The sequence below is a fragment of the Nothoprocta perdicaria genome, unplaced genomic scaffold (genome assembly GCF_003342845.1).
Source record: "Nothoprocta perdicaria isolate Ctin4 unplaced genomic scaffold, notPer1 scaffold_86, whole genome shotgun sequence".
In the NCBI taxonomy this organism is placed as follows: domain Eukaryota; kingdom Metazoa; phylum Chordata; class Aves; order Tinamiformes; family Tinamidae; genus Nothoprocta; species Nothoprocta perdicaria.
Genome location: NW_020456154.1, coordinates 926,860 through 943,937, shown reverse-complemented (window position 1 = coordinate 943,937; position 17,078 = coordinate 926,860). Strand labels below are relative to the sequence as shown.

At 45.6% G+C, this 17,078-nt stretch overlaps 1 protein-coding gene across 1 annotated transcript in view; it reads right to left on the bottom strand.

The window, feature by feature from the left end:
* RFX4 (regulatory factor X4) overlaps positions 1-17,078 on the bottom strand; it is an 87,908-nt gene that overhangs the window by 69,278 nt on the left and 1,552 nt on the right. Inside the window, exon 2 of the mRNA XM_026052256.1 lies at positions 1,192-1,278. Coding sequence (XP_025908041.1) covers positions 1,192-1,278 — 87 coding nt within the window. The remainder of the gene's footprint in view (positions 1-1,191; positions 1,279-17,078) is intronic.

The following is a 17,078-nucleotide window of genomic DNA, read 5'->3' as shown; positions in this document are numbered from 1 at the left end:
AACTCAATTCAGAATCCTTAATTATTTAAAAACAAAAAAGAATAACCCCAAAATACAAACCTGCCTAGTTTTATTGCTTTCTTTGGAAATTCTTATCAAATGAACTCAGCTTGGGAGCTGTGAACAAACATCATGCTTCTAACACCTTCCCTCTCCCTCAGAAGAAACCCCCAGAMAAATGAAGTAGAGYCCCAGTGTAGAAAACTCTGTAATCCACTAAAATACTGTGCTGCAAGACATGTAATTTCACAGCGACATCAAAATAAAGTAGTGCTCTTAAAATTTTAATGCATTTAGAACATTTAGCAATTAAGATTAATAAAATACAGTTCTTTAACTCAAAAAGACACATACATTTCTATAATATTCAAACACAGAAATTTAAGAATTTATTCTGCATTGATCTGTTGTAACATGAACTAATATATGAAGCACGGAGGGGGAAATTAACCCAAATATTATTTTGCTCTAATCAAATTTAAAAGAGTAAAAGTTGCATAAATACTAAAAAAACACTAAAATAAATTAGAAATTTTAAAAAGAATCTGTTAGTTTTAAGTTTAATTTGTTTTAGGATATTTTGAATTACTTTCTTTTTTTCAAAATCAGGACCTAAAACTACTATAACTGGAGGAAATGAGGAAAAATATCAATTTTTAAATCAATTGTTTCCTTTGGATGATTAAGAAGGAAGCATTGTTGGGATATATTTAATACATGATTTTTTAAAATTTGAAAATAATTATTTAAATAAAAACTAAATTATTATTTATTCTTCAAATAAATATTTTATATGGGCGATTCAATTCCCGGGTACTGAACAACAGCATGTTTTTGCCTGTATTTCAGCTGGACAGTGTTCAGCTGGACAGCAAAACATGGTTTTTTTCCACTCATGAACTAATACCCTTTAAAGGTCACCCAATTTTTATTTAGTGACACCCAAATTCTGCTAGATGTTGTAGTCTAGTATAGTATAAGGATAGTATTATTTCCTTTTAAACATGAGAAAAAACAAATATTCCTGCAAAATCATTTCTGAAACTACTGAACAGCTCTGTGAATTGACTCTTCAAACTATGGAGTACCAAAAAAAAAAAAAAAAATCACAAGGGTATAGCAACTTATACAGGAGTAAAGCAGCACTTGGATATCTTCACAAGCATTTTAAATTAATGAGAAGTTACTTACTTTCATCATTAGAAACATTCCCCAGAGAGGTGTGACTGGAATAACGTTTGTTTTCACTTTCGTTGAGACATCGTTCAATCCAACTCTCTGCAAAACAACACAGTTGCTCTTTTTTTTTGTGCTTGTCTTTACATAGAAAATAAATTTACGACACATAAAAATTAAATAAAGCACCATGGTTTTCAGCAGATGGTATTTAGTAGCATTTCTGCTAAAACACACTCAGTCTGAAGTTATTTGTCAAGAAAAATCCTTTCTTGCTTTCAAATTTAGCTGCTGCTTTTTAGATTATTCTTAATGACAGAGGCTGAAACACTTCCTTACACATGACGAAATCTCCCGAAGATATTATCTCCCCATTCCCATCACATGGTATATATATTTAAAAAAAAAAAAAAAAAAAAAAAAGTTTCACACAGGCAAATTAAAAAAAACTTTGCCATCAGAATGGCAAAGACTTTATGCACTAGTTTGGAAAGGACTCTGCATGTAAAATCAAGCATTCAGGTGCATTTTTGTTACAGTGGCCCTCAAACAGCTCTCTTTTACATGAGATTTTGTAACTCTGTTCACTCTGGAGCCTCAGGCCCTGCTGAGCACTTTACCCCACCGCTGCAGGCGTCCCACGTCGCAAGCCAGCAGGCACTGAGCTCGCCCAACCTCTGCATCGCCCAGTGGGTGCTCTACCCACCCTGTGCTCTTACCTTACTCCCCTCTTACCCCCCGGCAGAGGAGGTGCAGCATCTCAGGGGACTGACTCTGCTGCTGCCCCCCCTCCACACTGTATCTTTTGCTCTCGGATCATTTCAGAGAATGCACCAGGCTCTACAGAAATTGCCGTTACACTCTTCACAGCAAAAGTTGCCTCTTGCTGGRTGCTTCCTTGAACCATATGTGTAATTAGTCCTTCAGTTTGTGCAACCCGAAGACACTGACTGCTGCAACAAACTAACCATAACCCTCACAGCATTATTTTTCAAGTGGGCAGATGTGGCAGCATAGTCCCATGGGGTCTGCACCGGACTCAAAGCAGGAAAAGGAGAGATGGGGGAGGCCCCACAAACTACAGGAGGAAATAACCCTGAAGAGGGACGAGGCACACAAGAATTAAAGTAAAATAGGCCTTGCTGTCAGTAAAACTGTTGGAATCGGAAATACCTTCAAAAAAAACAGAAATACCTGCAGTTTTGTTTCTGTACATTACCCTACAGAGACATCAGACTGTCTGCACAGAGCTGTCTTGGGAAGGCTGTCTGTGCGGTTTGCAGAGTGTAAAATATTACTTCATTTCAGAATTAGAGACCAAAAAATAAATACATGAACAATAACAGACATACAGCTCCTGCAGAAGGTGGGGTGCACAAACTCACATACTCATCTACTGCCTTTCACACAGCCTCCACTGCCACACACAGCAAAGGGCAGGGGCATCCCCTGAAGAGCCATTCTCCTCCCCTGGCAAAACGGTATTTTCCAGAGCCCGCTATAAGACCCCAAGTACAACTGCTCTTTGTATTTCTGGTGCATTTCTCCCAGAATAGGGAAACTCATGCAGAGTTTTCAGGATTGKTTTTTTTTTTTCATCAAATTCAACATGGCCTTGCAGATATATTAAAAAACTCTCTCTAAGGCCACTGACACAACTTAAAACTTACCAGCAAAGTCCAAGTTGCCTAATGGGCACCCACTCTGCTACTAACCCACAAACCCGCAACGACTCAACCTGGAAGGCTTTCCTGCCTCACAGGGCTCAGCTGCTGTGGGTGGGGGCACCACCTCCTTGTCTGAGGGCCAACACAACCCTAGGGCTGTCCCAGGCCTGGTACTTCCCCGAAACCGGGCTAAAAAGTATCCCTTCCTTGCCGTTTTAATGCTGCTGGGGACAGATGTTGGGTTGGTGCAGATCTCTAGCAAGTGAAAGGAAACTCGCCGTGGAGGACGGCAGCCGAGCGGGGCGCGAGCAGCCTTGGAGGGGTTACGCTCCCTCCGCCGCCTTTCAGAGCGCAGCAAGGGCTGTGTATAATTCCTTTGGCTTGGAGCCCGGCTGCAGGGAGTGAAAGCGAAGGCGGCTGCCAGTAGTGCCAAGGAGAGACCCGTGCCCAGCTCGGCCCTTTCTTTCCCTCCCTCTAGCGAGGGCTGGGAAGCTGGGGCTCGTCCTCTTCCCTCGGCAGTGGGTAACAGCCAGCAGCCATCTTCAGTCACGCTCCCCGCCTGAGGAGTGGCGAAAGAAAAGCTTTTTAGGGGTGATTTGATAGCAATTTTCTTGCCACCATCCTCGTTCACACACTGTGATAAGCACGTATATGGCCCCTTTCACTGCTAAAGAAGCCGGCTTACACGGCAAGTTTGAAAGTCTGGAGTGGAGCACGGCTACTGCTTAATTACGTGCTGCGACTAGTCTGGGCCTGAATCGCCCCGGCGCAGCTCRCAGCAGCCGCAGCCGCTTTGTCCCCGCGGCCTCACGTTTAAATAGCTGCTAGAAATTCTTCAGGCCTGAAAAGATACATGACCTGTCTGGCAGCAAAGAATGAAGAAAACTAACTCTTTTGAGCTAAAATGTCAGGGAGTTTTTGGCAAATTTGTCAAATTATTTGGCGGATGCCAAAAAGGAACAAAACCAACTGACTGTTTAAGAGCTATAGTATCTGATGAACTCAGTGATGCAAGTATGCGTAAATAAGCACTCTGATAAATACTTTAGGTTAGTAAGTAGCTTTGCTTTACTGTTGGGTTATAAAGAAATATTTTTACAAAGTTTTTAACACCTAATATTAAGAAGAATGCCTTCCTGCTTTAAAAGGAAAAGGCAACTGCAGTTTTGCTGAAATTTAAAATATTCCTTTCAGGACCCCATAGATCCTAGACATGATAGGAGCTGTCCAAAATAAATAAAAATAAATAAACAAATGAAATTAAGATTAATAAAAAGACTAGGCTGCACAACTTAGCCAGGGTGCTGGGGGCCTGGCCCAGGCAGAGGAGGACACCACGGCTTGGGGTCTCTAGCCAGGGGCTTACTTGCTCCCAGACTCTTGCCAACCACACTACGCCGCCGTTCTGGACATATACCGAGTTACATGGTGTGAAAATTTTTATCGACTTCAGACTTCATAAGCTTCTCCTGGTTACAGTTTCTCACTGGGAAGTGTCACGGAGTAACAGAGAGCTCAGGTGGTGATTAAGCAGAAGTGCAGATAAGATGAACTGTTAGACACCAGGTAGAAAGTCCAGCCTTTTCACGGGATTGTATCAGCACAGGAGAACCCTGGGTCTCGCTGTGGTTTTGCTACATCAGGTGTTAGGGCTTTTTGGCCTCCCTGTTCCTGATTCCTTCCCCTGCTGAGCCCCAGCACACGACACCTTTAGATGCACCAGTTTGAGCAAGGATCAGCACTATGTAGAAAACAACCAGGCAAAAAAATACATGTATAAAATTTGATCAGTCCCCTAGTATAACTGCGGGCACAGTGAAGGCATATTATTCCGTACAGGGAAGCAATTAACACTGGGGCAGAGGTGGGGACAGGGGAAAACCTGGATGCTGAGGACACCTCCTCGTGCAATCACAGGGATGCTCTGGCTGTTGACTAGCCACACTGACCCCAGAGCAGCTCATTCCCATCCTCATGCTGCCTCTGCCCCTTGGTTATGCCACTACAGCYGTCAGAAACTTCACACCTCCCCTCCCTATAGTTGTTTTCAGCCACAGTTCTCAAAGGCACCATGTAGTCTGAGGAGAAGTTTGTCTCTTTCTCTTCTGGAAGGTAGCAGAGCCTTTCCCGTGTCTGTTAGGGTTTCAGCTCCTGCTCCAGGAAAAACGCAGCCACTTCTCTGCTAAAACCAGCCCTCAAGGGAGATGGGAGCCATAGCGCTAAGGGAGGAGCTCAGCTCTGGGGCCAGGTGTGACTAGCCAGGAGCCAGGGCGAGCCCCACCGTCCCCTGGCTCTGCCTGTTGTCCGCCCACATGTATTAATGGTGTTTTGAAGACACACCTTTAAATACTATATCAACCAGTTAGTTTGGAAGGATCAAAATGTATCATAGTGGAGCATACAACTGTGTCCCTCAGTTTCACATTCATTTTCATTTTTATATGCTTTTTAAGACAAATGTATGTTGTGCAGATTCAAGCACGGAGGGAAAAAAATTATTTAAATCACAATCATTTTTGCAGTGTCAACTTTCTTACACAAAAACTTGAGAATGAGCATCATGCAACAAAATAATATAAACCATTCCCAGTGAATTGGTGAAAGATGAATTTAGGAAGCCTATGAAATTACTCCTGGTTCCCATTTCCCCCTTCTCTCTTTGATCCTAACTTTGATAAACCTTATAAATCCACTGCACCTCAAGCATGACGGTATTCTTCTTCCATTAGATGTGCCCTCACACACATTCAGCAACAAAAGTTAAAATAAAATTTGTCTTTAAAAKCCAGCAGAACAGAGGCCTGCACGGCTGCCCTTCTTCCGCACCCGTTACAAGGCTCCTCTCTGTGTCCAGACAAGCATATTTGTCTTTACATACTGTTTAAATGCAGTGCCAGGAAGAAAGACGTGGGACCTCCAAAGCAGGAGAGCATGAGAGCTGCTTTGGAGGCAGGAAGAACTGGCAGGAARGAGGGACATGAATTTTCTTTGCTAKCTTTTTCACTGATTATCTCCTTCAGAAGACTAATAATTCAGAATTCTTTCACTGATGGCTTTTCCCTCCTTTCTGCATAAAACAGCCGCCAGRGACTTCTGTCAGCGGCCCTCTCTGTGCACAAGGAGGGCGGCCAACGCAGTGGGAGCTGGAAAGCAGCRGGCAGGTTGGGGAGGACAGGGCTGCCACCGGTGCAGCCCTGAGGGTGCCTGCGTGTGGAGGGGCCTGGAGGAAAACTAAAGATCTTAGAGACAGAATAAAACTGCGTGGTCACCTATGCCGAGCTGTATGCTCTTCACCCTACAGTGGAGTAACTAAATGTGCTGGTTTTACCCTCATTTTGCCATATCCTGTGGTCTGGTTRTGGTCATATGACCAAATTCGTTTTGAATTGCTACTTTTTGCTGTGGTTGTACTAAGTTGCAATTGCTGTGATCTGGATAGGTGCTCAATGCCTCTAACTCTAGAAAGATAAGTTGTGAGACATCTAGTAAAAGCAATACCAGACTTTGTGCAATCAACATACACTTATTTCACCAGAGGCCCTAGCAGCTGCATGTAAATCCTTCTCAGAAAGCCTCCAACTGTAGGCAGGCTCCCATACTGTAAACTTTAAAGCTGTTTGCCAATAAGCATGATAATTTATTTACTTCAGCTCTGCACAAGGCCYGGATTTAGTCCACAGAGGTTTGCTTGCCATTGAAACAGAGCTACCTCTGGAATAATAATCAGAGATTAGCCAAGACCCAAAGTCTTGCTTGAGCGTTGGATGGTAGAGCTCCAAGAGAGGGTGACTCCCTATATTTCTTTATGGCTAATAYCCTAATGTTCCCCTGTTTCTCACAACAGATGTAGAATAGAGTACAAATTAACTGTGAGCAAAGATCTATAAAATAGCAATACTGCAGGTTTAATGGGAGCACCAAGCCTTAGGGAATTTGCAAGAAGTCTTGCTGGAAAATGATTACTCAGAAGTGGTGACATATGTCACTTTACAGCCCCTGTTAGGAAGAAGGGACCCTTGTCATACATACAGAGCCTCAGCACCATGAAGTCGAACTATTTGATCATCATTCTCATCTTTTCCTGCAGCATCTCTTTGCCAGGCATCTCAGTACTGGCCTGAGCAGCAATGTTGGTAGGCCAAGAAGCAGCAGCTGCAGAGAGCAGGTACAGTTGGCAACAGCAGCACCTTGATAGCTCAGGAGACTGATGAAAGGTCATGGACTCTCCCATTTCCTGTTCGCCGGTCCACAAGACCAGCCAGGGATCATTTCTGTCATTAAGTTTTTCAGTGGAGTTGATGGGGTAAAATTCTACCTTTCATATTCTAGGAAAGTCACCACCATGATGATGCTTTTCTTCTGTTGTTTGTCTCAGAGTAATTTTATAACTTCTTGAGGCTTTTTTTTTTCTGTACAGGTTATCTTGCTGCATGCAGTCCAAAACACCCCACCTGTGCACAAACTYTGTTCACACTGTCTGTGTCGCAGCACTTCCATGGGCAGAGTACTTCAACCTCTAGAGCTGTTCATCCTTCATATCTAAACAGTCTGTCACGTAGCCAGTGCGCTGCAAACCTGCTCGCTAGCTGGCTCACTAAACTCTACTGTTGCATGAAATGAAGTAAAGCCAAAACTGGATCAGTAAATCTAATATTTTCTCTGGTGCCAATGAAACCTATGCCAAATTAATGCTTCAGTGTCTCAGATCAATTAGTCCTATCAATTTGGAAGACAAATAACTATTAAAAAAAATCTCTTTAAGGCAAAAGTGATTAGTCATTTCTCTTGGGGGTAATGACCAGGAGCTAAAATTTAAATCTGACTAGTACATAAAAGTTGTTCTGAGTAGAAGCAGGGCTCATGCTCCAATTTCTCCATACGCCCTGCAACACATTGCTAAATCATGGCTGCATGTTCATCTTCCACCACGGAAGAGTCCTGCTGTAGGCACTGCTGGAGCTTTTGAAGAACCGCCTGGGTCAAAGGAAAGCAAATGAAAATCGTGTTATCTCTGAAAGGTCTCTCCACTGTAAAACCAGGACCTGCGCAGGGTCTCCTCACCCAGGCTCTGCACAGTGTTATAAACAACCGTATGCCTGGGACGTGACAGAGCTTGGCAGCCCTGGGCTCCCATGCGGGGTGTTAAACTTGCTGAAATGAATTAAAATCAGGCAGAACAAGCTATTATGGACAGCTAATCAAACACATGGGGATTTTCTAAGATTTCGGTTTTACTAGATGAGGTAATCTCCCACCCTCCATGGGTAAATGAAAGGTTTGTTAGACCTCATCAGGGCTACCTCCCAASTGCCATTCCCCCCGATTACTCCATCATATAGAGACGCCTCGTTCGCCAAAGAGCTCTTCTTGGCTGCCAAGGTGGACCTGCCCCATGGTGCCTGGTCCTGCTCCTCTCTGGAGCAGTGTCAGCAGGGCACGTATCCTTCAGGCACTGAACAAGAGCTTCAAGCTCTRTAGGAAATCATGCCGGTGTCCTCCTTGGTTCTGCATAGCCATCTTCTGTTTTTCCAAGAGACCTGCTCCTCAGGGATGACAGTGACACATGGCCTTGGTGCAGATGGTAGAGCTGCTACCCTGGGAAGCTGCCAGATACCTTGGTGTTTTGTTTGCTAATCTAACTTTTTATTTCGCTTCCAACAGGGCAAAGTGTCGGGTGCTCTTGTTGCAGTCATTTCTTTTGTTCTCATTTCTTGGCATACAGTTCTCTTGGAAGCATGTCAGGGTTAATGGACATTGGTGCAGGCCACTTACTAGAAGTTGGCAGGAAGGCTTTTGTCTTTTCGCCTGGGCTGATGATTCTGCTGAAGCATCATGAGATTTACGTGATATTGTAAGAATGCAAAGAATGATTCTCATGAATTTGCAAGAGCTCTTTTGTTTTGTTTATCCAGGTCTTCGCTTCCAGGAGTGATCTTTCTGCCAATCCATTTGATAAGATATATTAAAAGATTGGCACACCGTGTTTAAACTCCTAAAACAGAAAGCATCATGGCTCATCATCTTTTAACTCATCTAAAATCCTTGGGAAGGAAACTGCAATTTGTCTTGTTACTCTGCAATTTGTCTTGTTACTCTGCGTACTGTGTAAAAGCTCAGATAAATATGACTCGCTGTAGAAGTGCCCCGTGAACACGACAGAATATTTTCCATTAAAAAACTGCATCTCTCATGTAGAGCAAGCATAATCAAATGCTGCATATCGCTTCTGGCATTTAGAGCAACATCTAAGCTGCATCAGACAGGTCTTCTCAAGTGCTGTCTCTTCTCTTTTTTGCAATCACATATCATATTGCTATCCCATTTCCAACTCATTATGCATGTTAATTGGGAATAGCCCATTCCACGTCTCAGTTACACACAGATACTATCAGTCATTTTATTTTGAAGAGAACTTTTCATTAGCCCAGTAAGCAGTCACTGTTTTTTGCTGCATGAAGGTCTTTCTTCATGTAATAGTGAGGAGAACCTCACTGGGTCCAATTTCAGCTCAGTGGCATTTTCTCACTTTCCCTTATGATCATTCAAGCTGGTACCTTAAGTGACACCAAGATCTGATCAATTTAACTTTCCCAGATAACTTAACTTACATGGCTGGGCAATATATAGCAAATGTTTTCATCATCAGGGTGATTGCACTTGCTGCACTCTTTCCAAACCTCAGCTCCACATACAGCATGCTGTACCTTTATGCTTCCACAATAGGATGCATTATAGATCTTCAGCTCATCAGGGTCTTCTGCACGAAACAGTGTGGATACCATCACTACCCTGATTTCTCTACAGATTTTCCTTCCAAAAGGAAATGTAAAAGTCCTTCTTCATTACTGACAGCCCCGTTCTCAAAGTCTCCTGGTGCACATTTTTCCCCAGGTTTCATGGACATTTTATGCTACAGAATTCATGTGAGGCACGCCAGAGAACTCGTAAGAGCAGGGCCTCCACCTCTGTGTCCCTACCACAATATTGCTTCTACTGCTATGGCCCCTTGGCTCACCAGTGCACTTGAGGAGATAGGGAGTCCTGAAATGCTCAATTCTGCTCTGCTGCACCAGCACAGAAGGCAAGAGCCATTTGGCTGCATGGGAAGCCTGTGATTCAACAAGACACAGGATTTGCATCGAGAGCCCATGAAACRCTTCCCTCTCTGCCACAGGAGCTGATGCATCCAGTAGAGAAGCCAATTTGGCACAGAAGTGGTAGTGTCTSAGTAAGACAGCCCCACAAAGATGACAAAACAAAAAGATGCGAGACATGGGTAGGAGATGCAAGCGGCACTGTCTGTGGGGCTTGYGGAGAGAAGAGAAGAGGGAAAAGGCTGATGGTTGGGAAGGAGATGGAAAGAGAAAGGAGGGGGAAACAAAAGGATGACAGACAGTAACTAGAGAGATTAAAAAAAAAAAGAGGGAGAGAGAGAAAATAGGACAACTCCACACATAATGAAGCCATGGTACATCTTTCTCTTTAGAAACAGCTTCCAACTCCCAGAATGAGAGCAAAAGACAGAGCCACACACATGCAAAGTAAGATCAGTTCTCAGGACACAACTGGAGCACTAAGAAAGAAASGGAATCATTCAAGTGTAGTGTGGATCAAAGGAAAGGGATGCTATGTTTACAGGAACAGTGACCATTTTTTCCTCGTGTTATGCACATTTATTCCAAATCTAGCAGTATAAATGGTTATTCCAAGTCTACCAGTCAAAGGATGCAGACATTACATTACTCTCAACCATTYTGTGAGCAAATATGGCATACACGAGACAGAAGCAAATAAAAAACACTTTCTTTAGGCTTTCAAAAYGCACCCACAGAAGATTTGCACACCAAAATTAGCAGAGAGGACATTAATAAAGCATCCTAGCCAACTCCCATAAAGACCGGTGCAGAACTATTCTGTGTAGGCCAAGCAAGCATCTCATACCATTAAGTTTCTGACACAAATGTGCTTCTGCTAAATTCTTCACCACACCTAATGCACCTAGACTTACTGATTTATAAACCCTGTGCAACTCCAGTTCCTCCCATGCTGCCTCTTCCCTCTTCTTACAAAGTAATATGGAAATAGCCCGGTGTTTTTAAAATTATGGGCCTGGCTTTTCTGAGAAGCCTCCAGAAACAATGTGCTAAGCAAACTCAGGGAGAGAACATGAGAGAAAAAAAAAAAAAAAGGAGTCTTCTTTCCTTCTTCTTCTTTTTTTCCTTGCCTAAGACTCACCAAAACAAGAGTCCAGTATTGAATATTCAGCACTGAATACTAACTGCTCAATAGATGGTCTGTTTGCAGAGCTCAAAGTGGAAATGACCCAGCAAGGAGGAGAGGTGAACATGCTGCTCCATCCATGTGATTAAAATGCTGCCTAAATGCAGCTCCCCCCTCCTAGTTCTCCCACTTCTTTTCAATGGAGGCCATTTGCTGCCCCTACCACAACTCATTTAAAAAAAATGTTTGCATTAGAGGGGCCCCCGCACAAGTATTGTCCCTGTGACACTGTAGTTAGGAGAGGAATGTCAGCTCCAACTTTGGGAAACCTGCGCTGGACAGTCAACCAGCCCACTGGGACCTTTATTACGGCCTTGCGTGAGAGAGGGAAGACGGGGGCCCCATCTACGAAGCAGCCGAGCTCCCTGCCACATATCCCAGCTCACAGATCTGCCTGAGGCTCACGCTAAGCCTCACCTAACAGCTGCCTAGCTCTGYTGCAGGCCTCAGAGGGCTCTTCCAAGCTCTCCTTCCCTGAGCGAGTGAGCGCACTATATGAAGGCCCAGCTGGGCGACAGCCAGCGTGCCGCCACAACGTGCTGTTTAGCAAACACGCCGTTTGAACACCGCTTCTCACGAGGCTGTATTTCCCTTGGCGTGAAAGTCGAGCCTGCTTCCACTCTGGACGCTGAGAAGCTGCCCTCCCCGGGAGCAGGACGCAGGGTGCAGGCCTGCTGCAGCGCGGGCGAGAGCGGCTGCTCTGGCTCTCGCTTCTCCCGTCCCCTGCGGGCTCTCCGTCTCGCACGCCCAGCACCRTGCATGGCTCCTCTCCCACTGCTCCGGCGCACCAAGCGGGGGAGCCAGCAAATCCCTGCCCAGCTGCTCGGCCACCTCAGGGAGCAGGAGCCCAAAGACCACGTGGAGGGTGGGAGAGGCTCCATCCAGGCACCGCGCGAGCTGAGGGACCTGGGCAATAAACACCGCGCAAGGAGGTGMAACCGCACGCCTGGGCCTTCACATTCTGCAAACAGCCACAACGTTAGCAAAACCTACAAAACCCCTGCCCCTCTCCTCCAGCACATGCTAAATTTTGGTCTTTTGCAAAATATTGTACATTTATTATAGGGTGTTGGGAAGTATCCCAGGTTCTGGAGGAAAGATGTTCTGCAGGACCTTTCAGATGACATCCCCACCAGCAGCGCCACYGAAAGCGGACACAGTGCGGGTGGTTCCTCCCAGCACGGTGGGATCTCACCGATGCATCGCATGCCCCCTCCGCGCAGCCTAGCCTCAGCTGGACGAGCTTACTTTCATCCCCAGCAGGAACAGGTTGTTTAGCACTTCTGAAATAGTGTAGCAAGTAATAGGTGCCTATAAACCCAGTGACCACGGCATTTAGTAGTGTCAATATTTACCCCTAAACTTGCCTTTTTCACTGTTCTTTAATTCTCCTTGCCACTGGATTCTGCTTAGCTATAGCTTTACAAGTTTAGCACAAGCTAGATCTGGCTTTAGCAATATACACAAGACCAGAAAGCTCAAGGCTGTTATGGAGAAAAAGATCATTGCAGAGTTTAGTCAACGGACGGGACTCATTCACACACTTACAGGTATGGGAAGCACTTTTCATACCTAAAGTTGTACTGAACAGGCAAGTTTTTACAAGCATCCCAAGGCTTGCCAAATTAATGAAAATGGTCGTACTGAAGAAAATCTGATAGTATTACTCTGAGCATTGAAATTTAAAAAAGAAAAAAGAAAAAGAAAAAAAAATCCAACAAATACTTTCATGTCTAGTAACATGTATTCTAAAAACAGCAATAGWTTTTTGCAGTCTAAACTTGCAACCCTTGTTCTTGGGCAAGTTTTTTTTTCTTTTCTTTTTCTCTGGATATAATCTCAGTAAGTGAATCAAAAACCCTAGAGAAGGGRATTTGGGGTTTCGGAAGTGATCCTTAGGGTTCACGAAAGCACCCAAAACTCCAAATTTTGCTAGAATTTCACCACCGAAGCAGACAACTGAAAGCCGAGCAACTCAACCAAATCCCGGTTACGTCCCCGGCTCGCTGCTCTGGGAGCAACGCCTCTAATTCGCAGTGCTCTCTGTTTCAGGGAATTGTTCATTTGGAGAACGTTCCAGCTCTTGAAAATGTATTGTTCCCTGTTACCATAATATTGGGACCCCATGCAAAAAATGCTCAGGATAAGCTGCTAATTCATTGTGAACCCATCGTTCGCAGCAGTGAATCGACTCGGTTCCTGTAACAAGTTCCATTTCAGAGAAATTAAGTTCACTTTCCAATAGTGGAAAGCAAAGTGTTTTGCTGTAACTGAAGTGAAGGAAATGAGGCATCCCTGAGCCCTGCATTTCAGTCTTGAGGCAGTTTAAATTGTAAACGAGCTTTTGCTTCGTTACTGGAGGCAGTGGGAGCTCAGGCCCTATTTAACCCTCTCCCCTTCTCCTGATTTCAAGTTTAYACTTCTCCCAACCATTTCTTTACCATCAGAGACTTGAAACATAGCAGTAGTCTAGAAGCAGCCTGTCCCTGACACAAAAGCATTTCACCACACCACTGCCTAGTGTTTTATACCTAATAAACTGCCTCTTCTGCACCTCTCCTGGGAAGAAAACAAACATGAGCAAAAGCAAGGCAGGGCTGCTAGCAGCGCATGTAAAGCAGATGCAATTAGTTATAGCACATTCACAGCCACTAAGGGAGACCGTTCTGGGCTCACCTGATACACACACTCTTTTGGAGACACACGCAAACACACACATGTGCACTGGCTTCAACAGGTGTTTCCTTGTGGCACAGAAATGGCAACATCAGGATCCTTCTCCTACAGCAAGTTATAGCGGAGTTGTACACCATCCCAGAAAGACACCAGCAYGTACACACAATTCCACAAGGACAGGAAGATGTGTGGAAATGTATTTTTAATACAGACATAATAATAATAAAAGCCTACAAAGCCCTCCACTGGCTTTCTCATCGCCAGATACTCTCCCTTCCTCCTCTTGCTATCTATAGGCTCGCTCAGCCAGCAAACATCCTTTATGCTATCCATCTTCCTAACCTGAATGTTAGCAATCAGATTCCCTCGGCTGCTGGGGAGCTGGGCTCCAGCGGGGTCAGATCCGATGGGGTTATTCATTTTCCGACACAATGAAACAAATAGAAAATCCAGCACAGATGCGGCGAGACCGACAAGTGGGCGAATGCAGAAAATTCACCAACTTCAGGGCCCAGGGGACTGTGAGCTAATTATTTGGACTCTAATGTCACATTCCCCAAGGATGACCTTATATTTGTGTTAGTTACATGACAGCCCACTGCTGCTCTAAAGGTATTGTTGCAACCCAGCCAGCCTGGGTTTTATTTAAGGCCACCTCTTTAAAAGTCTTCATCTGAGAAGGCCCTGATGTTTGGTCACCGCGAGGATTTTGGAGATTCCAGCATTTCGTCTTTATTTTGCTAAGGCAGAATCCTACGCATGCAAATAACATCTGAGGAGAGGCACCCCCCATGTGGCTGTTCCAACTCTTAAAACACTTGCAAATTAAGCTACAAAAAAATGCAAAGGTTCCAAAATGCTGCAATTCTGAACATACTGACCCTCGCCCACCCACTCCCCATACTCGCAGCTCAAAATAACCCAACTTGCTAAAATCAGACAAGCGGGCGACACCAGCAGCATTGCAGAGCGGTATCGCAGGGCACTGCGGCGGTCACTTTACACGGCACAGCTCTAGCTTCGCRGCACGAGTGTCTCGGCACGAAAAACCCGTCTTTGCTAATTTTCGGAAGTGCTGAACAGAGCTTTTTGCTCTGTAGAAGTTCTCTACCGAAATGGTGCAGCTGYGGCAGGCCAGCTGAGGCCACGGGGTGCTTTACAGTCCCACAAACAAAAGTTTAATGTGCCTGAATGTAGAATCTCTAACTTAATGAGTGTTTTACTTGAATAATATAYTGAGGATTTTAAACCCTAAACGGTGATATAAATAAATAATTTCCTATAGTTCATATACAAAATCCTCATTTAGTTCTTTCTCCTTTTCATGCCTTTAAAGACTTTTTTCAACTGTAGGTAAATAACAGATTGCAGAGCAGTAAAAGCTACCACAATCCCTCCCCACCCCCCAGCCAAGTATTTTAGAATTAATTCAATAGCAGACGAATAAATCACAAAGCCCTTCTCTGAGTCAAACTGAGAAGACAAACTCCTTAGCTCAATCTAATGCCGGCTAACTTGCAAACCTCTGAAAAATCTCCAAGGATTTTACCAGCGCCTAACTCAGCCCTTGGGAAGAAAGACCTGATTCAGTTGCTTTTAGCTCCCGGTTCTATCCTTGCTCTCACCGCCAAGGATCGGCCCAAGCGCAATGACTGCCCCCAGCAACTCTGCCGCAAACAGCAATGAAAACGGCTGCATTTTTGGTTGTTGTGCCATTTCTTTCATGGGTGAAATTTCACTTTAAATCACATAAAGTGGATTGCGTAACAAACATGTGGTATTTCCTTCACATAACCACGTCACATTAAATTTAGGATTCAAAATGATCATGGGCTCATCTTAGCTGCTCAGCAGGTAAGAATATTCCTAAATACAAACACTGGAATTGAAAGTCACATTTCTACCTGAGTCTGAGCTAGGAATTAAAAAAAGAAAACAGTGAYAGATAAAGATTGGTTAGTAATTTGTTACCACAAGCGAAGCAAACAGCTTTTCAGTAACAAAATAAAGTACTCATTTGGACTGAAAATGATCCAGACATGCGACTGCACGTCCTCAGCGTTATACATGCGCTCTGAAAGGTCCCAAGTGCTTTGCCAAGCGGCATGCCAGTGTTTATTATCAGTATGGGCAACAGCGTCAACTGAACCTGGGGGTTGATGAGTTCTCTTCAGGAGTTCTCTTCAGCTCATGCTTCTATGCTAGATCCTGTACAAGTGGCAAGCCTGCAGAAAGGGTCAGCAAGCCCCACTGTGCACRGCCCCAGCACACAGGCTCGTGCCAGGCTGTAAAGCCACTAGCCCTGAACCACCGTCACTGCTTTGAGGGCCTAACGCAAACGTCCTGGACAGCCCTAAAGGGCTTTCTGTCGGTTTTAGGGGGGTTTGSATGAGCTCCTAAACTCCCGGCCTCACGTCCCAAGCATCGCATCCATCTAGCACTTTGGAAAGAGTGGCGGTCATGCGTGACTCCGTAGGCAAGCGCGGGAGGGCTAGTTAGTTGCTGAAGCAGCGAGAAAGCTGCRCTCCCCAAAAGCGCCAGCTTTCCCCGAGCAGCCCCCTCCCGCGGTGGCGCGGCGGGACCCAGACAGCCGGGGCGGGGTGAGGGGTGCCCGGTGTCCAGCGCCCGTAGCCGCGACCGGGCTCCGCAGCGGTGCGGGCCGCCGCGGGACGGGGCGCGACCCGTGGGACCCCCTCCTTGTCGCCGCGGCAGCGCCTTGCGCTCCTGCCGGCGGTGTCACTAGGGGGGGCTGCGCCTGTGGAAACGCGTTTCTGAGGTCTCTGCAAACCACCCCAGCCCCGCGCTGCGGGGCGCAGAGCGGGGCCCGCTCCTGGGAGCCGGGGCCGAGCCCGGCGGAGCCACCCCGCTGGGCGCCCAGCGCCACGGTGCGGGTCTGCCCCCGCTGCTGCCCGGGCCGGGCGCCGCTTGCGCTGCTCCCGCTCGGGGCCGGGCGCGGCCGCGGTCAGCGCTGCGAGAGGGACTGCTTCTCGCTCTTCTTTACTTCTTTATTTTTTCCCTCTTTGTATTTTCTTGCTCCCAGATGCCCGGGAATGAGTTTAGGTGACAGTCCCTCTGGGTCACGCCCCATCGGCTCCCTCAGCGAGCGGAACATGAGCTAAACGAAATAAGAGCCCCGAGAGTGCTGGGTAGGGGGAAATAAACCCAGTTATTCGCGTCCCTTAAAATCAGAGCCTTGGGCGATTTGGAAATAAACCCAGTTATTCGCGTCCCTTAAAATCAGAGCCTTGGGCGATTTTAAAAAAAATTCTTCTGCTTTCA